Source organism: Aotus nancymaae, unplaced genomic scaffold, assembly GCF_030222135.1.
Source record: "Aotus nancymaae isolate 86718 unplaced genomic scaffold, 86718_ANA_hifiasm-v0.15.2.pri h1tg000006l, whole genome shotgun sequence".
Classification (NCBI taxonomy): domain Eukaryota; kingdom Metazoa; phylum Chordata; class Mammalia; order Primates; family Aotidae; genus Aotus; species Aotus nancymaae.
The window spans coordinates 42844379-42870824 of NW_026988417.1; the positions used below are offsets into that span (position 1 = coordinate 42844379).

Consider the following 26446-nt stretch of genomic DNA (forward strand, 5'->3'; position numbering starts at 1 on the left):
GGAGATTTCAATATCACATTCATCCAATTTGGAACAAACTGTGAAATATTTTTAAGATATTCATTTGAGTAATCTCTCTGTGAGAGATTAGGAATGTAAAATCAATGAATGAGATTTGGCCTGGAAACACTGTAAAATGGCTTTTAGCACGCCTAGGAGGCAGTAAGCATATCTATCAAGGGCTGTTAATGATAGTCTTGCATTGGAAAGGCTGTTTGTTAATTTGCCAAAATTATCATACCCACTGTGTGCAGAAACGTTCTACTCATTATTTCTCCCATTCAAAGAAAAGTAAGATGTTAACCTATATGAAACATCTTTCAATCTAAATTAAGAGACAAATGTACATCATTACCCTTATATAAGACATAAATGATAGGTACAGAAAGGATGTTTTTAAAGTGATCTGAGATGTCTGAGAATGAAATGGTTAATAATTCTGTTCTGATAAAGAAATCTTTGAAGAGTGGTGTCATTTGAATTCAAACATATAGTATGGGTAGGATTTCAAAAGGTGGATGAAGAAGTTTGTATGTGTTTGGGTTTTAGGAGGGTCGGGTGTGATATTGATTTTAGGATATAGGTAAAGTAATGGCAAATCAATAGTAATTGGTGTGCAAAGAGTTTGCTTCTAGATGTGAAAGCATTGGTCAGAACTATGGTAGATTGCAAATGGTCACAAAATCTTTGCTGCTCTTCCCATGAAGAAGTAGAGCTATTTCCACACCCCCTTTAATTTTGAATGGCTTGCTTTGACCATCCCAAATAGAATACAGAGAATATGATGTATGAGTTCAGAGCTATAACTTCAGGCCTTGAACATGCTTTTGTACATTGCCACAATGTGAATAAATCTGAGCTAGACTATTGGAGGGATGTATGGAGAACTGGGTCACTGTGATTGAAACATGTCAATTGCCAAACATTCAATAAGGACACTATAGATTGTTCAGCCCCTACCAAATAACCAGGATTATCCAGGTGAGTAAGCCCACATGAGATCTATGGAAGAACAGTGCAGCTGATCTCAGGACAAATTGCCAACTTACAGAATTGCAAGCAGATAATGGCTTTTATTTTTTAAGTCATTATGCTTCTGAGTGGTTTGCTGCCCAGCAAAGGTAAACTGATATGGAGTCACTTTATTGAGAGCCGATATTATGGCCTATACAGTATTTGAATTTTATTCTATGAAAAGTGGGAAGCTTAAAAGAACTAATGCAATTGTGTCCACTTCTCACCAACCTGACACAGCAGATTTTATCTAAATGTTTTTTGTCTTGCTATCCCTTTCCTGGTCTTTTGACTAAAGAGAACACACTTTGTTGGGGCTTGTTTTGTCTGCACCTATTGGTGTTTCTGGGTTACTATCTTCATTTGCTCAAGTCTGGGATGTATGAGGCAAAAATAAATCTCAGGGAACTTACCTATCCCTAGCTAGCTTTTCCTCTTACTATATCCCTAGCTAGCCTTTCCTCTTCATTCAGCCTGAGTCCTACTTTTTTTGTATATAATGTAAAGGGATTTAATTACACTTAGTAGGAAGAATAGGAAAAGGTAGTCTACTCCATTTTTCCAGAATCAAAAATGTCACACTTAACTCCTATATTTTTTTCTATCATTTTATTTAGTACTAAATGTTTCCATTTAAACTAGCAATGGCAACACATCAGGTTACAAGTTCAATATCTACTGTGTACCAAACAAAATGTAAAACATGTGGGGGAGAATAAATACTCAACTAAAGTGCCTGATTCCAGTCTTTTGTGTTGTGATTGTCAGATTTTATCTACTGGATCTTTGGAAAGGGAGTTTTATATATGAGTTTTAGCCCAACTCACCATTAAATTTGGTGTCTTCTTTCCTTAAAGAAAGAGTCCCCACTCTAGCTGCCTCCCTTGATCCCTTTGTAACACAAATAGAGGCCAGCCAGGTTTTAGCCTCTGAGGAAAATATGATGGTTTGGGAGAATCAGACCCACTGTAAGCTTCCTTCCAAATGCAATAGCTGGTCATTTGCATTTCTTGAATTTGTTGCTGACCTTTGAGACCAATGCTTGGTGTATGATAAGTGCTCAAAAGACCATAGTTGAAGTGGGCTCCCTTCTATCCTATGGTTCAGAAATTTTATTCTAATTTAGCAAGAAGGACTATAAGAATAGACAATTATCATTGGCCTCCCTTATCTTACAGTGTAGAGATATGAGCAGATGACATAGTTCCCAGTTACCAATTATTTCCACTGAAATTCGATTTGAACTATTTTATTGGGAAAAAACAAGAGCAGGGTGTGAGGTTTTTTTCAGATTTATTAGTTGATTCTTCACCTTTTACAGCTGGACTTTGTGTCAAAAGGGGATCCCTTGTACAAGTTACATTTCCTAGGCTGCTTAGCCAACTGGCTCCTACTTATATTGGGAAGAGGGAAGGTGCTGATGTAAAATTAGGATGTGGGGAAAGTGGGAAACTAGGGTAATGTTCTCCCTCTGTGCTTCGTGAAGCATCTTTGAAAGTGACTGTGACTCCTTAGAGGCTATAGTTCTTACCAGACAGCTTGCCCTCCAGTATTACAAACTCCCCATTTGATAGTGTTGGTTCCTAGACTCCAGTAAGACAAACACCTTCCTTTTTTGTCTCCAGCTCCAGTAGTGATGGTGATGCTTTCTTTCCATTACATCATTTAAATGTTTTCTATGGCATTATGCCCCTTTATTATCCCCATTAGATACAGACAGTATGTAGTACAGGTGGTATTTGAACTGTGACAACCTGACTGCCAAGCTTTATCCTCTCACCAGTGTGTTGCAGCTACATCAAGCCATGTTGGGACTGTCAACCTTCCCAAAACAAAATGCAGAAATTGAGAGTAGCCGTTTGTCTAAAACCTGATTGACAATTCAAGGTAAATAATATACATTAGCTTCCTTTAATAGTCCACTATAGGTGATATTTTACATAACGGTATAGTAAGAAATCTAACAATACATCCAAAAATGAATGTGGCTTTTTAAAACTTTGAGTTGATAATGCTCATCTTCTTACATTGTGCTAAAAGAAATGATACCACAAATGCTGCTTAACTTCCCTTTTGACTAACCACAGAGGAGAATGAGTTCTTTAGTTTTAAAGATACTTTTACCCTCTTTCAGCCTTTCCTTTAGCGAAATTTCATGATGTTATACATTTCTTTCTGTGGAGATAGCAAGGCAAAATTATGTGGCTTATGATAAGAAAGCTTCTTTCCAGATGTAAAATCAGGAAGAAATCATTTTTCATAAAGCCTGGTCTTTTTGTTTGCTATTGCCATTTTTGTGCCTTGATCTGTAAGAGGTAACTTACTAGTTGTTTCTGGAGAAACTTTCAATCTGACTGAGAGCTAAAATGACATTTTAGTGTATTTTCAGATGAGGATTTTTTCTCTTGTGGGCTAAGTGTTTATCAATCCATATCAATACTAATTGGATCTGACTATATCTCCATTTTCAATCATGTTTAAACTTGTCAACATTAAGTCCGAACAAATCATTCTACAGCTTAGGGTTTTAAAAGAAAATTGAAAACAAGATAGCAATTGAATATTTTTCAAGAAGAGTCAATAGAAATCAAGAAATTCTAATACATTTTTCTTTTTTTAATAAATACATAAAGCTCTTTGCCATTTCCCTCTATTATTTTGATTAACACGATAATAGGATCTTTCAAAGCATCATTATACCAATTTTCACAGCCTGATGTAAAAGACTCATTTCACAGTAATAATCATGGCTAGCATTAATAAATGAATGTTGATGCCATAAATAACAGCATAAGGCATATTTACACCATCTTAACATACATAAACACCACACATATACACAAAAAAGTCACAGATCCAGAACAAAGAAAATTCAATCTCCTAGACAGCTTACATTTATAGGCTTTGCCTAAAACATTTTTTTTTGCTGTTTTTTTTTTGTAATTTTTTCTTTCCAAGCAACAAACAAATCTCCCCTATTTCTTGTGATTTATTTGTAACATTGTGCTCATGCAAAAATAATGTTTGTTTTATTGCATTAACATTTAGACAGTTTAAGATTTGGGTCCTATCACCATCGTCTAAAATTTTACTTTATGTTGCTTCATCCATATATCATTTTAGTTGGTATGATATGATGGTTTGTTTTTGGTGAGTTACAAAATGACAAACATGTCCAGTTGACCAGAGTTCAAAAATCAAGATTCTAAGCTTGACATGCACATTTTACTTTCATTCTTGCAAAATGGTTTGAATCAGATACTCCATTTTGATTTAACATTTATTGATTTATTTGTTTCCTTTTAAATCATGTTTCTATAAACAACAACAACAAAAGAATAAAATAAAATACTGTCCCACATCCACTAATCACAACAAGGAAGAGCAGCAAGGATCACACTGACCATTGTTAGGACATCAGTCAGGTGGTGACACTGTAGTAAACATTGAATGTCATCAAAATACTGCAGGAACGTGATAATCACTATAGCCCATACTTCTGCAATAGTTCAGATTGCCATTGGCGTTTGCGCTCTGGAAAATAATCCGGAATGTTGATTTTTTTAAAATCCTGAATACACTTTTTCATTTCTTCTTCCACACTTAGCTTCTCACAGACTTTCTTTTTGGACAGATTTGTTTCCCGGGACTTGTTGATGAGTGTCTGAAAGAGTTCACTGTTTCTGCGTTTGTCTGGTGGAGGCATCCATTGCACAGGTGCCTTTTTAGAGGGGCGATCCAATGTTAAGGTGTTAGGTTGGTGAGCTGTTGCCTGCTGGGCACTGGATGGGTTGTCCTGGGGAGTGCTTGCCTCTGAATGGCTGTCACAACTGGAAGTGGAGAGCTCATTACAGGAAGTCCCACTTTCACTTCCTTTGTCAGTGACTTTGTCATGTTTCCTATCTTCATGTTCTTGTTTAGGTGATACTATTTTCTGAGGTGGTCCTAAAATGGAGGAAAAAAAATAAAAAGAGTAGAATAGTTGAATAAGAAGTATGAAGGTAAAATTAAACAAACTCTATATTTTCTATTTTAGACCAAGAACATGTATCTTAACAAAAATGGTTCTTGTTGCACTAGTCTCTGTTTGTGGGATTAAATACAAGACCTAGGGTCTTTAGCATACATTGAAAGATGCAGCATGCTGATTAATTATTCATAACAACAAAGTTTGAGAAATTTGTTTAATGAGAATTTCTGCCATAGAGGCCATCAATAGCTTCATACTGAAAAGATGATTTTTGTTATTTTAATTTCTAGTTCCTGGAATATATATAAAAAGTAATGGTTTGTTAGCCTTCTATCTGTTTTGTTAGACACTTAGTTCATTTCTGTTCTAGCCACTGTACCAGGTGTCCTTTCTATATATATTCTGCTATTGTAAAAGCAAGAAAGTACTATTGTTGTATTTTGCAAGGCTGCAGTATTCTCCAGGCCCAGAGCTACAATCATATCATTTATGCTTCCAAAGGGGAGGCTGGTTTAAATCTTATTTTAGTCTCTTAATCTTGTTTCTTATTCCCTTAAAGAAAATTATGAAAGTACCATAAGATATATAGGGGCCTAATATTATGGTGTGAAAATATAGTTGAAATACGGTATTCTCTTAAAATATAAGGCCTAACATTTGAGGTAAATTACCTAGGAAGACAAGTTTCAGAAAGTGATAGTTTGCCAAGATAATTATTTCAAATACACAAGGTGTTTCCAAGAAGAAGTGTAGTTTATTCTCTTTGACTCCACTGTGGGATTAGGATCTCCATTTAACATTTATTAAACACTACCACACACCCAGAACTATTATAAACCCTCGATTAAATGGAGCACAATTCAGTGATCTAAGTTACTCAAATCTTATTTTTTCCTTAGAGTCAAATTTTTGAATGAGTTGTATAAATCAGAATCAAGAGGAAGTCATCAGTGTTTTAAAACAATTGCCCAGGGGTTCTATTGTGCAGCCAGACTTGAGAACAACTGGTCTTATTCAGAGGGTCTAACTTTGGCTGCATACTGGAATCACCTAGAAAGCTTTAGATTATTGATACCTTGGAACCAAGCCCAGACCTCCTGATTTAATGGAGTGCCACCTGACCATCAGGCCATTTAATAGATCAAGGCAATTTCAACGTGCAGCCAAGGTTATGAACCACTGATCAGTCTAATATATATGAAATTAGTTAATAACCAATAACCTTCTGAGTAGTTGATATTACTCAGAAGGATTAAGAAACAAAACTCTGCTGGTTTCTAACACTGATTTTTCTATTTAAAAATTAGAAGAAACATGTCAATGCCAAATAGTCGGTTAAAGATTTTTAAAAGTTTTACAACATTTTGGAATGGTGGAAATATTCTTTCTCTTGATTTTGGTGTTGATTATGTTACCGTATACATTTGTAAAAACTGATAGAATTGTATACCTAAAATGTGTGAGCTTTTCTGTACGTAAATTATACCTCGACCAACCTGACTCTCTCTTCTGAAAAACAACAACAAAGAAACTTAGAGTATATATGTCTGTGTGTGTATATATATATATATATATATATATATATATATATATATATATAATGTATTTCAGGGAAAGTCTTAAGCAATATTTCAAACTTCCTTTGTCTGCAATATGGTAAAACCAGAACAAGTTCTAATGCTTATAATTGCTTAATAAGGAAGTGCACTATTACATTTCAGAAGTATTTGCAACCAGAGATTTAAAAATTTTTGGGGTTTTATTTGTTTTAAGCCTCTGCCAATTTACATTTGCTGTCAGGGAAAGTCAGCTGAGACTTCAGGATGCTGTGGAGAAAATGCACAGCTAACACTCTGTGCTAGACTTACCCAGATCAATTCTCTATTCTCCTCTGTCCAGAGTGGCTGATGGGTATGGACTATGTTCTTAAGCCCCCTTGCCTTCTGGCTTTCAGTTGGATTCAGTCAACACCAAAGATTAGCAAGACAACAACCTAACCCCACCCTAGTCTCAGAAATGTGGTGATCTGGTTATATCCCTGGACCAAAACACATAGCCCAATCAGGAAGCTGTCTCTGTCTTCCTTCCTTTTCTTCTCCTTCCCTCTTCCACCACCCCCTCTCCAAATTTCAATAAATTGAGGCTCATAGTTTTAGGCCTACAGGTGTTAATACGGTTTGGCTGTGTCCCCACCCAAATCTCATCTTGAATTGTAACTCCCACAATTCCCATGTGTCATGGGAGGGACCCAGTGGGAGGTAATTGAATCATGGGATCTGGTCTTTCTCATGCTGTTCTCGCAATGGTGAATAAATCTGGGACCTGATGGCTTTAAAAAGAGGAGTTCTCCTGCACAAGCTCTCTCTCTTTGCCTGCTGCCATCCATGTAAGACATGACTTGCTCATTCTTGCCTTCCACCATAATTGTGAGGCCTCCCAAGCCACATGAAACTTTAAGATCTCCCCAGCCACGTGGAACTTTAAGCCCATTAAAGTTCTTTTTCTTCCCAGTCTCAGGTATGTCTTTATCAGCAGAGTGAAAATAGACTAATATAGGTATTAACCATGTAGGTACCATAACTAATCTTAGGGTACTGCCTACACTGGTGTAAACTGTCCCATATTAAGTGTTCTTAAATATCCCAGCCAAGTGTGCTTTCTCTCTCTTCCTGGGTTTCTGACAGACCCACTCTATCAGACCCACTCTGGCCACCAACCGTCTTCTGCATTGAGTAGAGAGATGTTACTTGAAGAATCAGTTTTTAGTGGCACCAGATTTATGTGGCAATAAAATTTGAAAATAAATAGGTTTGGAGTCCTACTGACTTGGATTCAAATTCTGGCTCTCCAGAAAATACTAGCCTTGTGGCTTTGAACAAGATACTTAGCTCCTCTAAGCATTAATTTGTTCATCTATAATATGAGTAAAACTACTTTCCCAATAGGAGCATTTTAAGATTAAGTAAGATATCATGTAAAAGGATCTAGCATAATGATTCTCAATGATGAGAGCATATCAAGGTATATCAGTGGAATTTTTGAATGTATATATGTCATGTACATCCCTAGAGGTTTCTAGTTCAGTGTGAAGGGCTGGTATGTATGTATTTATATGAAGCTGGGAATAGTGGAGAGATGCAGTAGCTCTTTAATCACCTTTATGGCTGGATGTGATCCCAAGCAAGCATGAAATTCAACACCCTAATACAACATAGGATATAAATAAATGTAGGTTTTATTTTAACCTTTCTGTCAATATTTTGCTATACTTTAACCAAAAGCTCCTATCAAAGGATTTTCATTCCCAATAATGATTAAAGGATTAAACTGCAAATATCTGAGCAAACCAACTTACATTAAGGATAAATAAGTGATGAAAAAGATAATTTCCTGTTTATCAGCAGGGCAATAGAGCATTAGACAGAGATACCCAAGCAGAAAAGCAATCATATCAAAGTGAAAGTGCAGAAAGAGAGTACTAGACACTACCAAAGTAAATGCCTTATTCTATTTGTTTTTATCTACTGGGAGGAATTAAAAAATGCTTAATGACAACAAAATGTAACATTTGTGTGATGAAAATGAATTGATCTTGCAGGTAGATTAGGGAAGCTCTTTTTGAAGAAGGGATCAATGAGTTCAGCTGAGAATTTTGTATCCACCGTGTGCCAGACACAGTGCTAGGTTCTGATAAGCTCTCTGGATAAGATAAGCTCTCTGCCTGATGAAGTTCACTTGCTTTCTCTAACTCCAAGTGAGTGATGACAAAAAGATGCAGAGAAAAAAATTTTACATGTGTGGCCAAAGATCCCTACAATTTTCTGGGAAGATGAACTAAGATGCATTCCACACCAAATCAGTCTAACTGAATTTCCTACACTAGCTTTTTTTTTTCACATTTTACTTTTCAACTATTTTTCAATTTTCTCTGCCACCTTTAAAAAAGTCATCTATATACCTCTCTTTTCTTCCCTCTTGTCTTTCCAATGACAAATAATATGGGTCAGAGCATGGTCAGAAATAGAGTCTATTACAGAATAGTATTTTATAATTATTAAGTGTTAAAATGCTTAAGATATTTTAGAATCTCTTTTTGTAGACTTTAATAACTATGAAGAAAATGGGATCCTGAAATTATGTGATTCTAAGAGCTTTGAAAATAAAAAGAACTTAAAATAGTTATACACATTAACAAAAATTAACATATATATAGTAATACATAATAATATATATAATGTATTCATGTTATATATGTTATATATATATGTCTTATATTATATATATATATGTCTTATATTTTATATATATATATATATATATATATATATATATAGTTTTGCTAATCCTATTTAATAAGACATCTTTAGGCAAGGTGGACCCCCAATCAGACCAAATAGATTCAGAGGTTTATATAATGACTTAAAAGACAATGCTTAGCTTTATTTTGTGTACATCTTTGAATGTATAGAATGACAGTTCTCTGTACAAATCACTAGGGATCACTAATAGTCTTCGTTTATGCTAGCAATTTTTATTGCTATTCATCTAAGCATACTTTAAATAATTATTGACAACTTAGTGGATTTAAATTGACTCTAAAGTACAATAACTTAAACTGATTTAGCTGCTTTTTATGGCATGAAATAGAGAAAAGTTAATTCATTTAAGTAAATAATAATTTACTCTAGTTGCCTAGTTTCTCATGGATGCCTGCTAATTGCAGGCTTCCAGGATAATTTAAAACTTTAATTTTATATTATTTTATTCGGTGGTCCAAAGCCACTTGACATACTTTAAGCACCACATGAATGATAACTTAAATATTGCCAACTAGTGAATATATGGGAACAGCAAGACTATTAGAAATGTCTCTGTGTCTCTTCAACTAGTAATAGAATCAGATATATACCTGAAAGATCTTCCCGAAAACATTTTTCCCTGTGAGTTAGGGCACCCAAAAAACATGATTTAAAAGGAAAATGTAAATGTGTTTTGATGGCCTCATCAGCTAGGATTTCTTCCATCATATAAAGAACTCATTATCATTTATTATTTATTTATTTATTTATTTTGAGATGGAGTCTTGCACTGTTGCCCAGGCTGTAGTGCAGTGGCACGATCTCGGCTCATTGCAATCTCTGTCTCTTAGGTTCAAGCAATTCTCCTGCCTCAGACTCCCGAGTAGCTGGGACTACAGGAGTGTGCCACCACACCCAGCTAATTTGTTTGTATTTTTGGTAGAGACGAGGTTTCACCATGTTATCCAGGATGGTCTCGATCTCCTGACCTCGGAAATCATCACCATTTGTTAAAGTGTAAGCAAAAGATTAGTGAATAAGCAAGTCTCATATTAACTTAAAATTTATCTGTAAAAAAACAGTGTTAATTATTTAAAAGAGTTAGATAAATAGATACACCTAAACTTTCAAATATTGGAACAATTAATCAACTTCTCATTTGGTTATTTGCTATTAAATAAACTAGGATATCCATCCAGGAATGCTCCATCCATTGAGCATTTGTCTATGGCAAGTATAGTCTTAACTAGGAGATCCAAAAACGAGCTACCTAGGTCATGCCTCTCCAATATTATTTTTGAAGAACACTCAGTATTCATACATGCACACATACAGTTAGACACATTTATTATGCTGACATTTTTTCATCACTGGGGGAATAACCATGGAAGATCTAGGTTGGAGCCTGGTTCAGCCACTTCAACCAAGCAGTACTTCGTGTTGGTCATGTAACCTCTGTAATATTTGGTTCTTCTTGGTTCACATTTTGGGGTTGCTCCCTAAGTTATTCTATGTTCTAAACAATGTAATGAATAGGAAGAGATTTTCCAAGATGTAAAATTCTGATCAAATATTAAGCATTAAAAGGTTAACATGAATAGAAATTACCTCAGAACAAGGAAACAAATTCAATTACTACCACAGTATTTAAAAAAAATGTATGGGTCAAGGATAACTTTCTGCAAGCTTACTGACAATAAGTGTAGTTCTAGAAGACATTATTAATTTATGTTTGTTTAATTACATCTATTTTTACTGGTGAATTGCCAGCAAAGAGGATGGTACTTAAGGTCGCATCGTGCAGACTGTCTGGGTTCACATCTCAGTTTAAAAACTTACTAGATTTGTTATTCTGGGTAAGTTGCCTACTTTCCTTGGGCCTCAGTCTCCTCATGTTTAAACTTCAAATAGTTTTAGCTAGGATTAAGTGAGCTAACATATATTAAGTACTTTAAATCAGTCTGGCATGTATAAATGCCAAAAAATGCTAATTGTTATTATTCAGTGTAAATATCCATGTGCTAATTGGCCATGACACAGTCAATTTGTTCACGTGAATATTGAGAGTACTGATTGAACAACTGTAATGTTTCCACACTGATCCTGGGTCTGCACATAATACCTATGCACATATGAATTGCAGACAGGTCTTATAGTTTCTTTAGTTCTCAAATTTTTATCAATTAAAAATGAAATTAAAATGGAAGTATCTATCTAGAAAGATGGCTTTGGTAAGAATCAAATGAGATAATGTATGTGAACGCAATTTGTAAGCTGTAAAGTCCTATACAAAGCAAATCTATCATTTACATATGTAGACGAGAGGCTATGAAATATTAAATTTTTATGTTCAAAGGGAATTTGTTTAAGAAAATAAAACACAAAGACCCTGTTATAAGTTATCAAAAATGTGTGAATTAAGGCCAGTAAAAAAACATTATATTAAGTAAAATGGAACAAATGGAAAATATCACAATGGGCCCAAACTTGTAAAACTCAGCAAAACAGGGCTTTTGATCAATTCCCTTAGGTTTTATTATATTAAAATAGAAAAGAGGAAAAGATAGATTTACCCAGTCATTTGAATAGATAATGAGGTAAAGAAACTAAATGTCAATATTTTTGTCTTTAAAAAGGCTACATGATTTCTGGGTAGTTCTGGGTGTGGACATGTTTATAAGAGTATTTCTATAGTTTTTCCTTGAATACACAAGCATTTCCAAATAAAGTCTATGTATACAGCTGCATACTTGAGAAAATCTTTTTATTTTTATCTCTTTACCTGCCCAGTGATGATAAAAAAAGGATAGGTATGTAAAATGTATCTGCAACAGTCACAATTCCTAGAAGGGAAATTATCCTTTAATAGTACTAGACTCAATGATGTGTGAATGGTTATGTGGTACTTAAACAGAATGAACCAATCTATCTTAAATGTTAGCACCACATGCTTCTAAGTATTAAGCACTTAAATCAAAAGGGAAAAACTCCATTTTGATTTGAGAAACATCTGCTGAGCGCCTACTATGTATAAGGCATAGTGTTAGTTAAAAGGGTGGGGACACACACACATGTGCACACATATCTGCACAACCACAGTCCCTGATATCAAGTAGTTCAGGCTTGGGGTGACAAGTGGAGATGAAGCTAAAGTGTGAATAGGGCATGGACAAGGGAGCAAGGAGTAAAATAAAGAGAGGCTGATTTGTGATTGGAGTGAGCTAAGGAATGGGGTCATTTTTAATTAATCAGTAGAACTGCCATGCTAAATCGAAACTTATAGGTCATATAGGAGATGTGTTCATCTTAGAGTAGAAGACAAATGAATAAAAATTAATTAATATTTGAGAAAAATTGAACTCATTAATTTTTTTTCTTTTTTAAAAATTATACTTTAAGTTCTGGGGTACATTTGCAGAATGTGCAGGTTTGTTACATAGGTATACACGTGCTGTGGTAGTATGCTGCATCCATCACCCCGCCACCTACATTAGGTATTTCTCCTAATGCTATCCCTCCCCTATTCCCCCAGCCCCTGCTATCCCTCCCCTAACCCCTTCCCTTGACAGGCCCTGGTGTGTGGATGTGTGATGTCCCACTCCCTGTGTCCATGTGTTCCCATTGTTCAACATCAACTTGTGAGTGAGAACATGTGGTATTTGGTATTATGTTCTTGTGTCAGTTTGCTGAGAATGATGGTTTCCAGCTTTACTCATTTATTTATGTTTTCTATAATCTCCATTAGCATTACTTGGCTACTTTTATGGTTGAAAGAGAATAACAAAAGAAAAGAAAGAAGTGTGACTTGAAAACAGAAACATGGTCATATTCCTTTTTTCATCCTGACATGTTCATCACCAACCCACTCTTCTGATACTCCCTGAATTTGTTAATTTTTATCATATGTACCTACTCATAGTGTGTCTCTCAGTCTTTAACTGGAAACTCCTCAAAGGCAGAAACTATGCGTTTTTTATTCTCTCATGGTGCCTTGATCAGAATAGTTGCTTAACGAAATTAGTAAAATTATCTTCATGCCTCTGAGTTTCTATAGTATTTACTACTAACTATATCACCTACTTGGGAGTTAGCATTTACCATCTTGTAGGTTAGTAAATATTCATTTCAATGTCCATAGTGTAGTAAGAATGCTCCTACCCCCCACACATAAAAATTGGTCCTGAGGTCATACTTCTGGTGTCCCATATTCCTCAAAGAGTTTACAACTTCCATGAGGGATTATATGGAATCTTATGTTTCCTTCTATCACTCAGACAGTTCAGGAGCCTGATTTGTATTATCACTGAATAAACAATACTATAATAGTAAAGTGCATAAGCAAATGCAATACAGTGCAAGAAAAGAAATGTCAGAGAAAATATATTTATTTAATGAGACATAAATTGAAGAGGTGTCCAAAAACAATCTTATTGCCTTCCTCTCATTCTACAAATCAGTATCTTCCTATGACTCAGTTATTTCTGCAAGCCATACCCAAGGTCACCTTCGGCTATCCAGTAGATTCATCTTTTATTTTCAATCACTTGTCGTGTCTTATCAATGCTACCATTACAGCAGCCCTTGAATCTATCTATTAATCTCTGTTCCAATTTCCACCACCTATGACAGGTTTCTCATTATTTCTCACTGCATTTCCTAACCAATTCTCTGACTCCACTTTAGTCCTACTTCAAATTATTCTCAATGCCATTACTAAATTAATATTCCTAAAACCTAATTCCGTTAAGTATATCCTTTTTCAAAAACCTTCTAAATAGTTTCTCTGCACATAAGATAAAATTTGATTATAACATCTTGGTTTGAAATTATCTTCAGTGTAACTATCTTCATGTCATGCCCTCATGACAAATAACCCCAGCCCACCTGTTAGCGCTCCCCATGTGCTGACTCTAATATACTTGTTTCTGGTGAATGCCTTGCTCTACCAATGCTTGCTTCTTTTTCTCTGGTCTGTATTCTTTCCTTACCCATGCTCCTTTTAGCTATCCTTCAAAGCCTGTTCCACATGTTGCTTTCAGCATAAAACTTCTCATGAAAATATTTGGATATAATTCCTTGTGATTTCCTGCTCTTTTAATAACCCAGAGTTCTTTGTTTGAATCCATCTCAAGGTACTGAACCTATTTTGCCTTAAATAATAGTTATTTCTATACTCAGTTTAACTTTCATCCCTGTGTTCTGCCCCACAAAACACACACAAATACATACACAAAACACATACACACTAATATAATTGACATGAAAGAAGTGCAGGAAGTGCTGGATGGAGAAGGGCAGGGTCCCTAGAGAGGTCTCCAGCCTTGGGCCTGTGCCCGCAGACCTAGGTAAAGGCGGGCACTCCTGTTTTTGTGCCTAAATGTTTTCCAAGATGACTCCAGCCTGTCATGCCCCCATCCTGTGCCTATAAAAACCCCACAGACACAAGCAGCTGCACATCAAGAAGAACACACCAGCAGAAGAGCACATAGGTGGCGGGACATCAAGAGGAGCAGAGGAGCAGAAGAGCACACCGACAGGCACTGGAAGATGTCAGCAGGACATCAACTGGTGGAAAGATGTGGATGCTGAGGGGAACTCGGCCAGAGCAGCAGAGGGGAGTTGGGCCACCTTACTCCAGGCAAAAACCACCCTCTCACCCTATATCCCTGCTGGCTCCCGATCTATATGCAGAGAGCTACTTCCAATACTCAATAAAAACTTGAACTCATTCTCCAAGCCCATATGTAATCCAATTTTTCTGGTATACCAAGGCAAGAACCCTGGGATAGAGAAAGCCCTCTGTCCTTGCGATAAGGCAGAGCATCTAATTGAGCTGATGAACACAAGCTGCCTACAAATGGCAAAACTAAAAGAGGGCACTGTAACATGCCCTCTGGGGCTTAAGGAGCTGTAGATATGCACCCTTAGATGCTGTCGCGGGGTTTGAGCCCACGCTCCCCACAATCTGCCCATCTGCATGTTCCCCCTAGGAGTTCTGAGCAGTAAGGCACTGAAGAAGTGAGTCACCTTCCCATCACATACTCTGCCAGGGGGATGAGGGAATTTTTCCTGTTTCATAAAAGATAGTTTTTCCTTTTTGTCTTGATAATTCCTGAAGCACCACCCCATGGCTAGGCTCATAAGAATTCAGTAACTGTTTATCTAACTGAATTAAATAAAATTAATATTATCTACAAAATATTGTCTAAGTACACAGGAGATTTCTTTATTTCTAAAGAATTTCCTTTTTGATTTGTTTCGTTTTAATCAAAATATATAAACCCAAGTGTAACTCAGCTTAAGGAGTGTAACAAAAACGAAGAAATGAGGGAGTTGATGAAGATAAGCTATTAGCAGTGAGTCATAAGAAGAGCCTCACAGTCTCTTTAGTTAATGAAAATATCATTCCTTTGGCAGAGTATCCCTTTTAGTTTATTAAAGAGAAATAAATGTTACTTGAGAACCACACATAATGTGGAAAAATAATTTTCTTTTTTTCTGCAGAAGAATGCTACATCACTTACATGATTGTAACTGATCATAGTAGAAAACATATTAGGTGTTCACTTGTCCTCTCAGAAGCCTTATCACATGCAAAATTGTTACATACACCTTGCAAGAGCTCTTCATTTAAAACTAATCTCTTCATTTCCCACATGGAAGCTAGGATTCTACCCACATTCGCCCTTCTTGCACTTACATTAAAAACAAAAACTCCACACAGTGGTGCCTAGGCTCCTTTTGGAATCTGGAATGAAGACTACTGAACTACTCCCTGCTCATTCCCAGGTTCCCACATCTGAATCTACTACCATTCCTTATCACTGACATTAGCAAAGTCATTTTTCACATGCCCAGGTAGCCACCTTCTAATGACCTCCTTTTTTACAAGCACATGTTATATGAGAAGGATGATTTACTTGGCTTTCAAATTTGCAAACACAGCCGATGCTTGCTTGTTTCACATCTATAAACTGTGGCTCATAACACCTACAAGGTGCTTGGCAAGGATTAATGAGATGTTGTCTCTACAAACATGTCTGGTGGCTCAGGGAGGAAAAAAGATGGCACTCTGTTAATACAGATTGGGGGTACACTTACGATGGGCTATGTATAACAAATTTATATGATCATAAAACCATGCTGGTTGTAAATTATCATTGCCTGTTAAACTGCCTTAGACCTGAGGAAAAATCTCTCAGTGACAATAGGGGAAGCAGAGATTGTGGAAGAGGTAAACACACATGCACACACACACACACACACACACACACACACACACACACACAGTCTAACGTTCTTTGGTTGCAGGAGCAGGAACAATTTCCAGCAAAAGCCATAGTTCAGTGGATATTTATTTGTTGGATCTCTTCAGATCTTAAGTGCCTGCCTGCCAATAAATGGTTTCAAGTATTTCCAACAATGCTCAGCCATATGCAACTTCTTGTAGCTGCCATACTATTGAATATGAGTGCTGCTTCTTTTCACGTGAAATTTATAAAAGTGTGCCTGTTATGGCAGCAGCTCAGTGCAGAATCATCATGATGAATGAAAGATGAAGGCATATATGTGGATAGCAGGGTTTAATTTCATTTCACAGTATAATAAAAAAGTGCCCAGCCTTTGAATAGAGCATAACTGTGCTTCATGTCAAGTTCTGACATCTATTAGCTAGGTGCCAAATGTGTCTTTAAGGTTCATTTTCCTATTCTGCTTAAAAAGGAATGGAAATATGGCACCTCCCTCCTAGGGTTACTTTAAGCCAAGATAAATGTGAGGAAGGCCTTTGTAGTAGGCTAAAAAGTGGTTCCATAAAAGATACAAGGCACTAATCCCTGGAACCCTGTAAATGTCACTTTCCACGACAAAAGTCTTTGTAGGTATAATTAAGGATTTTAAGATTGTGAAATCATTCTGGATTATCCAACTGGACCCTAAATTCAATCAGTGGTATCCTTACAAGAAGGAGGTAGTGAGAGAGCTGATACCTACAGAGGAGGAGGCAATGTGACCATGGAATCAGAGGTCAGAGTGATTCAGCTACAAATCAAGTAATGTCAGCTACCATCAGAAGCAATCAACAGATTTTTCCCTAAAACTCCTCAAGATAGTGTAGCCCTGCTGACACCTAGATTTCAGCCCAGTGAAACTTACTTCAAACTTCAAGCTTCTGGAGCTGTGAGAGAACAGATTTCTGGTTTTGTAAGTCTCCAAGCTTATGTTAATTTGTAGTAGTAGCCAATAGGAACTAATGCAAATGATTCAGTGTAATGCCTGGCCCTTGGTCGATGTTGAGTTATGTCATCTTATATAAGTGAACATAATATTATCCTTAATAACTGGAAGATATAGGATCTGAATTGTAGATCTTAATTGATCTATTAAAACATTTTGCAGGTTCTATCAAATGGTCACCCTGCTTCTTTAAGCTCCTATTGTAGTAATAAGCCCAGAGTATTGTACTGCAAATCATTCTATTTTGCAGGTATCCCTGAAGTTAAAAAATTCCTATACTCAGCCAAAATTTGTCTCCTCAAATAATGCCACTCACTAACTCTATTTCTACCTTCTGGAGCAACACAGAATAAATCTATTCCCTTCTTTCAACTAAGAGCCCTTAATATTTTGGAAAACAATTATCATATCTAGTCAAAGTTCTCTCCAATTATATAGATCAACCATTATTTGAATAATTAGGTTAATAAGATAGCCACTTCATCTTATCTCTGTTCCCATAAGACACTATTTTCTCTCTTTCTACAAACATTCAAACATAGCCACCCATCTAACCCATTCCAACACACACACACACACACACACACACACAATCACAGAACTGTCTCTCTCTATAACCGATTCTACACACATTTCCAGAACTTGATCATTCCTTGTCATTCTAGTTTCATGTTTTTACTGCCTTTGAACATCTTCTAAACTTCAAAAACATCATGTCAAAAAATAGCCTCACTATTCTTTTTCTCTTACATCAGTTCCTTCTCTTATGCTTTCTATTTTCCTATTTTTATGGAAGCACCACAGTCTTTTAAATCTCGAAGTCATTTCGCTATTCTAATTTCTATTCCTCTACTGATTCCTTCCCTCAGCAAACAGTTATCTAGTCCTCTTGATACTTTGATAATATCTCAATCATTTCCCTCACCTTCAGTATTCACTCCCACAGTTTTGATCCTCATTAACTCTTACTGAATCAACTGCAATAACTGTCTAGAGATACTTTCATCTCTAATCTTTGTCTTCTTTTATCCATACTAAACAAAGATCTCAGCTACATTGCACTAAAATATAGCTCTTATTATAGCACCTGTTCTCAGAAAACCTCAACGGATTTCAGAAACATAGCCAAATCTTTTAGCTCCATAGACAAGACTTTCATGGCCTAGTTCCAGCTTAAAGTCCACATTTCATTTTCTATTATCTTACCCTCCATTCAAGTGAAATTGGAGGGATTAATATTAGCCTAAATATCACATGCATTCCTGTATTTAATTCTTCACCTATGTGAATGATAGGTTCAAATCTGTTTATAATGATACTTGTTTAGATGGAGTAAATTTCTTATTGGCTGCATGGGTATGTATGTCTGAGAATATAGTTGGTACTCTATCTGTCTTATATGACAGACCCCAATCACCAGGCTCTAGTAGTGTATTTATTACCTAGACAGGGCTAATCGTAATGCTCTACCAAATCAGCCCCCTAATCTAAAGTAAGGATGAAGGTTGGGAGATAAATAATCCGGGTGGTTCAATAAAATAAAATCTCTGGAATACTTCAAAGTGTTCATGAGTGGAAAGAATGAGAATGCCTTTACATCTTTGAACAAGAAGCTCTCAGATATGACTGTGGGGGACTAGGTCTCCCAACCCCAACTACAGTAGGAGAGAATGAGAACTGAAAGGGAAACCTAACAGTATTTGGACGTCTGGTTCAGTGATTCCTATGACTAACTCCACTGTTAGAAAAGTATTTTAGACCAAATAAAATAAAAATTATATAAAATAAATTTATCTTATCAATCTATTTAGGTATTTTATTAGATGCAAATAACGGTGACATATAACAGACCTCTCTTCCTGAAACAAGTTGAGTGATGTGTTATTTGTATTTGTTTTTAGAGAACTCTAACACTTAATCCTTAATGCATAAACTTAACTTTTTAAATGCACATTTCTAGTTACTGACCAAAGAAATTGGAGAAATTTGGAGAAAATCCAACAAAAATAAGTCTAATCAGTGTGTATTTATGAGCAAATCATTATGACAGCAATATAAAGAATTAAAAGAATCCTAGGAATTTACTGTTATATTACTAACAGGGTCATGTGCCCGCATCCCTTAAGGTTAGGATGGGTATTATTTGCTCTATTATTACTGGCCTAGACTGTGCTCCTTATCCATTTCTATGTAATGAGGAAAAAATCTATCTCAAAAAGTAGATAGGAGTGCAAGGTAGGCAAAGATACACGCACACACACAGAGAACTGATAAATACATAATTATGCAAGTCTGGTTAAAAATAGAAATCACTATGTTTTACAATAAAGTAAGTTTTTTCATGCCATCCTTCAGCAACATGTCACTGTGTCACCTTTTCCTGTGAATGGTTAATATGAATGTCAACTTGATTGGATTGAAGGATGCAAAGTATTGTTCCTCGATGTGTTTGTGAGGGTGTTGCCAAAGTAGATTAACATTTGAGTCAGTGGACTGGGAGATATATATATCATATTAATTCTGTCCCTCTAGAGAACCCTGACTAATACACCACTAGTTTAAAAAGATAATAAACTGAGATAAACAAACCTAGCAATAAAGTAAGTACAATTTTACTTAGTTCATATTTCAATAAGTTAAATTTATAATAATATTTAACATTTATTGAATGTTTACTATGGATCAGGTACCATGCTTAGTGCACTATACATAGCATCTTATTTACATCTCACAATAACTCCATAAAGTAGAGGCCTCTTATGTTTATTTTACACATTAGGAAACTGAGGCTTAGGGAGGTTATGAAACTTGACAGGTCATATTTGGAAGAGGCAAAGGCAGATGTAGATCTGTTTGACTTTAGAGCTTAAGCTTAGTTAAGCTCTGAGATACACATGCTGCCACAAATTTCTGAAAGTGGTGTTAAAATCAGCTTTCTTGAAATTTTAAACTAGAGCTATAATTACTCATAATTTCAAGCCCTTAAGGATTAAACTGACATGCATATCTGAAAATCTGGGGATAAAAGTGTGCTTAACTGCACTTGAATATTATCATTTCTTTAGATTGTTTGCAATATAGCATTATTTTATTTTACATCTAGCTATTTTAACAAAAAAGAAATTTAAAAGGCTTTACATATGAAAATGTAGACAGTGCTTTCTAACTCAGTTTATTGTGACTTTTTACTGGGACCAAGCCACTTTAACCAAGCAATGTCTATTTATCAAACATAAGGTATTTTTCTGTTTCACAAAGACACAGTTAGGTTGCAATATCCTGTGACAAGCATATATCTGTGAATTAAGACCAATACAAAGGCTATTTTATATTAATTATATGAACCATTATAAGAAGCAACTATGGTTGGAAGGAAAATTATCTATTTAAAATGTAAATCCTAGAGTAAAATTTACAGTGTGAAATTCCGGAAATAGATAAAATGTAGATGGAACATAAGAAAGCAAAAACAGAGAGGATGAATCCTAAGATTATTCTTAGTACTATCTTAGGACCCATGACTTCTCAGGTACTGCAATTTCCAAAATATCAAAATTGTATTTGTAGGATAAGACACATTTAAGACCAAACTTTACAGTGATGTGCAGCACATGATCCAGAAAGTTTCTGACATAAGGCCAGAAATTTCTGATAAGAGATTTCAGAGCCTAATTAAATAATGAGCAGATTCTGTCAGTGTTGAGATTCCTTGAAATTTTCCTGTCACTTTATAGTGCACTTTAGTCTAAACCTGGTATTTCAATAGCACCACTAACATCAATCTTCTTTCTGACATTAAAGCCTTACAGATTAAAAGTAAAAGATCATGAAATGCTATTAATAAAACCATTATAAGGTAAAAAGATATACTGGTAAGACCTTCTCTGTAGATCAATAAAAATGTTATGTCAGGGGTAAGTTTGCATTGGAAATACTTTTGGAAAAGCATATTTAATTACGAGCTATATTAATAGTTATTCATCAAAAGCTTGGAGGTAGAGAAAATGTAAATATACAAAGCATTAGTAACAGGCCATGCTCTTTGTATGACTCGTGTGCCATGCTGAGAACACAGAATTCACAGAAATGAATATTTTCCTTCAACTTCATGTGGTTTAGTAAAAGTAAGAGTGCCTACTCTTTGTTCACTTCATAAAAATTACTGAAAAGAATTATGTCCTACTTGAATGAAAAATTCAAATTTACATATCCTCTTTCTTTCTCTTTCTCTCCTTCCTTCCTTCCTTCCTTCTCTCTCTGTCTCTCTTTCTTTCTTCTCTTTCTTTCTTTCTCTTTTTTTGAGATGGAGTTTTATTCTTGTTGCCCAGGCTGGAGTGCAATGGTGTGATCTTGGCTCACTGCAAACTATACCACCTGGATTGAAACGATTCTCCTGCCTCAGCTTCCCAAGTAGCTGAGATTACAGGCATGCGCCATCATGCCAGGCTAATTTTTGTATTTCTAATTTTTGTATTTTGTATTTTTAGTAGAGATGGGGTTTCACCATGTTGGTCAGGCTGATCGCAAACTCCTGGCCTCAGGTGATCCACTTACCTCAGCCTCCCAAAGTGCTGGGATTACAGGTGTGACCACTGTGCCTGGCCCAAATATATACTTTTTTTAAAAAAATAAAAACTTCTATAACATGGAACTAAACTAGAGCTATAATTATCCAATTATAAGGATTGAGTAGTAAAGACTACTAATTAAGAATTATGATCTATAATATAATTAATTTTAATATACTTGTAGCTATATATTGGCATTACAGAAGTTAAAAAAAAAAGCCCAACAGCATTAACCAATGACTAGGAACTCATACTCCTTTGCTTGAATGGCCAGCTTTTCTGTTTGCCTTTAATGTGCTATGACATGTTTTGCAAGTGAAATTGTAAGGTTGAGCACGACAATCAAATAGAAGACCAAGAAGATTCTGATTTTGTAGATCAAAGAGTAAATGAGAATTTTTGATGTTTTTTATTGGTTTTGTTCCATTGATTTTTCTTTTTTTGGTTTATAATAGCAAAAATATACATATAACTAGAAAAAAACTTTATAATTAAAATCTTTAGTATTATGTGTCCAAATTGCTCTACCCTTTAACTACTTTATTAATAACAAAAGAGTATTTTATATACAATTTTTGGTAATAATTTAAAAGGTTACTAACTTTCTAGAACCAAGATCCTGACTATTAGAACAGGGGAAGTAAGAGGGCTGAAGGAAGTAACAGCATACTAAGGATATTGTCTTGTTGAAAAAGAGAATATAGATACTGGTTAATTCTGTGTATTGTTAGAAAATATGTAAAGCATATGTTAATTTTTAAACTGCCTATTAGAATAATAAAAATACAAGGCATACATAATCAAATAGTTAAAAGAAAAAGGTAAAATGGAAGAAAGTGTAGTGAGTGAACAATAAAACAAGCATTAAAAGTTTGTATAAAGTAAATGTGTTACATTAATACTAAGTAAAGGGGAAGAAAGGGTGGAGGCACTGACAGCCCTCCAGAGGCCACATCCTTTGTACCAACTAGAACTTGCTTGAATGCAGAAAGCAATGACATTCTAATAAACACAAATGACAAAGCAATCCTATCATACTCTTTCTTACTCATAATTATGGGGAAAATGATGGCATTGAAAGAACGAAAAAGAAAGAGAAACCCATAGTTCTTTTTTGCACTCCTTCTTTACCCATCAGTAATCCAAAGGTAAAGAGTTTTGGTAGAATGTACACATATCAAGAAGTAGAAAACAAATAAAATGTTAATTTTGTACAACCTTTCACTTTTCTGGTAAGATACCATATGCAAGGGAATACAAATTGTGTAATTTTGGTAATTCCATACACAGATTAAATGCTCTTATATTTGCATTTAAAACTTGCATTGGAGAAGGGGGTTCAAGATAGCAGACTGGAAGCAGCTAGTGTGCACTTGCTCTCATGAAAAGGAAAGAAAGTGGAGAGTAAATACTAACTCTTCAGGTGAATTGTCTAAGAAACCATGTCAGGATCCATTAAGGGAGTAAGAGAACACATAAAGAACAGAGAAGACTGAGAACCATGTCAGGATTCATCAAGGGAGTAAGAGAACACGTAAGAACACAGAATACTGAAACTGGGCAATTACCCACCTGGGACCAGTGCAGAGACAGAAGCAGCTTCCTAACACAGGGAAAGAGTGAGAGAGTAAGAGCTCCCGGGGAATCCACACTTCCTACAGGGATCTGTGCAATCTTGGGAACTGGAAAAACACCTCTTTCCCTAGCTTCTAGACTGATACAGAAAGCCACACAGAGATTTTGCAGAGGCAATACTCAAGCACACAGGGTATCCCACAGGTCTTGAATCCTTGAATAGCCTGGTATCAGCTGCAATAACACCAATAAAGCCCACAGTTGGGGTGCTGGGGAGCAGTCAGACTACCTCATGCCTCCTTGCCAGACAAGGCTCTGCTCTTGCTTCCAGCACTGTGGTCTAGCTGCTCCTAGCCAGGTGGAACTTGCTGGCTTAGGCTTCCAGCTCAGTGGCCCTACCCATGCCTGAATGCTGCGGGCAGGCACAGCTCTGTACTCCCCCGGAAAACATGCAGATGGCAGACTGTGTGACTCCCTGAACTCCTGTTTCTCTTGGCTAGACAAGGCCCACTGGTTTGGGCAATGTCCAAGCAAGAGAGAAGGCCCTGCTTCTCAGAACACCAAAAGTGGTAAGAAGCCCAGGTTCATAGGCCACCAGAGGAGTGGGGTATGCCTCCCACCACAGGGCCAGTCCAGGAAGGGTATAACCTATCTACCACCCCTGGCCCTTCCTGAGGGAGCCCCGCAGCCTGGAACAAGTAAGAAAGGAAATGCAAGAACAACACTAATCAAAGGGGGATCCTCTAAAACCCAGGAGCAGATCTGGTGAGAGGGTCCTATCTCTTTCCCCCCACCTTTAGTATATCTATGAACATTCTAAAATACAAAAGAGCCAATCTGCTGGCCATCATTCTTAAGCACCATCTATTGAATAGCAGCTCAAATTACAAAATCAATAATATTTTGCCAGGATACAGCACCTGTGAAACATAAGGCAAAAATTAAGCCACAAATAAAGATTCTATACAGAGCCTTGCCCTTCTGAAAGCACACACAGAAATAAAGCCAACTGATTACACTTACACCACAGTAAAAGGAACACCAGACCTCTCAGATGAGAAAAAATCAGCATAAAAATTCTGGCATTGAAAAAGTTAGTGTGTCCCTCTACCTTCAAAGGAACACAATATTACTCCAGCAATGGTTTTTAACCAAGTTGAAATGACTGAAATGACAGAAAAAATTCAAAATCTGGATGTCAAGGAAGCTCATCACAATCCAGGAGAAAGCTGAAACCCAATCCAAGGAATCCAGCAAAATGATCCAAAATCTGAAATGAGAAATAGCCATTTGAAGAAATAATTAAACTGAACTTCTGGAGTTAAAGAATTCACTAAACAAATTATAATACAGTCAGAAGCATTAAAAAGATTAGACCAAGCCTACAAAAGAATCTCAGAGCTCAAAAACCAGGTCTTCAAATCACTTCAGTCAGACAAAAGTAATGAAAAATGAATTTTAAAAAATAAACAAAACCTCTGAGAAATATGGGACTATGTAAAGAGACCAAATCTACAACTCATTGGCATCACTGGGAGAGATGGAGAGTGAGCAAGCAACCTGAAAAACATATTTGAGGATATAGTCTATAAAAATTTCTCCAATCTTGCTAGAGAGGTGAACATGCAATTTCAAGAAATAAAGAGAACCCGTTAGATACTATATAAGATGACTCTCCCTACAGCATATAGTCATCAGATTCACTAAGACAAATGAAAAAGAAAAAATTCTTCAAGACAGATAGAAAGATTGGGACACATATAAAGGGAAACTCATGAGGCTAGCAGCAGACATCTCAGCAGAAACCTTATAAGCCAGAAGAAACTGGGGCATATTTTCAGCATCCTCAAAGAAAAGAAATCCAACCAAAAATTTCATATCCCACCAAGCTAAGCTTCATAAGGGAAGGGGAAATAAAAGCTTTCTCAGACAAGCGAACACTAAAGAAATGTGTTACCACCAGACCAAGATCAGCCTTATGAGAGGTCTCCTTAAGGAAATGATAAACATGAAAACAAAAGATCAATACTTGCTACCACAAAAACACACTAAGTACGTAGCTCACAGACAACATAAAGTGATTACACAATGAAGTCTACAAAACAACAGCTAACAAGATGATGACAGAATCAAAATATCACATATCAATACTAACCCTGAATACCAGTGATCCAAATGCTCTGTTTAAAAGGCATAAAGTAGCAAGCTGGATGAAAAGACAAGACCCAACAGTCTGCTCTCTTCGGGAGACCCATCGTATATGTAATGATGGCTCTAAGTAAAGACATGGAAAAAGAGCTACTAGGCAAACAGAAAACTAAAAAAGAGCAGGAGTTTCTCATCTTATACTGCATAAAGCAGAATTTAAACCAACAACAATCACGAAGGACAAAGAAGGGCATTACATAATGATAAAAGGTTCAATTCAACTAGAAGACTTAACTATCCTAAAGATATACACACCCAACAATGGAGCACCCAGATTCACAAAAGAAGTTCTTTTTGACCTACAAAAAGACACAGACAACCACACAATAATAGTGGGGTACTGTAACACCCGGACTGATAGCTTTAGACAAATCATTGAGGCAGAAAACTAACAAAGAAATTTTGGACTTAGAATTGACACTTGACCAATTGGACAAAATTATATCTATAGAATACTCTACCCCCAAATCAAACCACAGAATATACATTTTTTTCATGTACACACAGAACGTATTCGAAAATCAACCACATGCTCGGCCATAAAGCAAGTCTAAGAAAATTTAAAAAAATTTTAAATC

General features: G+C 36.0%; 1 protein-coding gene across 1 annotated transcript in view; it reads right to left on the reverse strand.

Annotated features, from left to right (window-relative positions):
• Positions 1 to 3609: 3609 nt before the first annotated feature.
• KCTD8 (potassium channel tetramerization domain containing 8) overlaps positions 3610 to 26446 on the reverse strand; it is a 259058-nt gene continuing 236221 nt past the window's right edge. Inside the window, exon 2 of the mRNA XM_012441162.2 lies at positions 3610 to 4959. Coding sequence (XP_012296585.2) covers positions 4499 to 4959 — 461 coding nt within the window. The 3' untranslated portion in view covers positions 3610 to 4498. The remainder of the gene's footprint in view (positions 4960 to 26446) is intronic.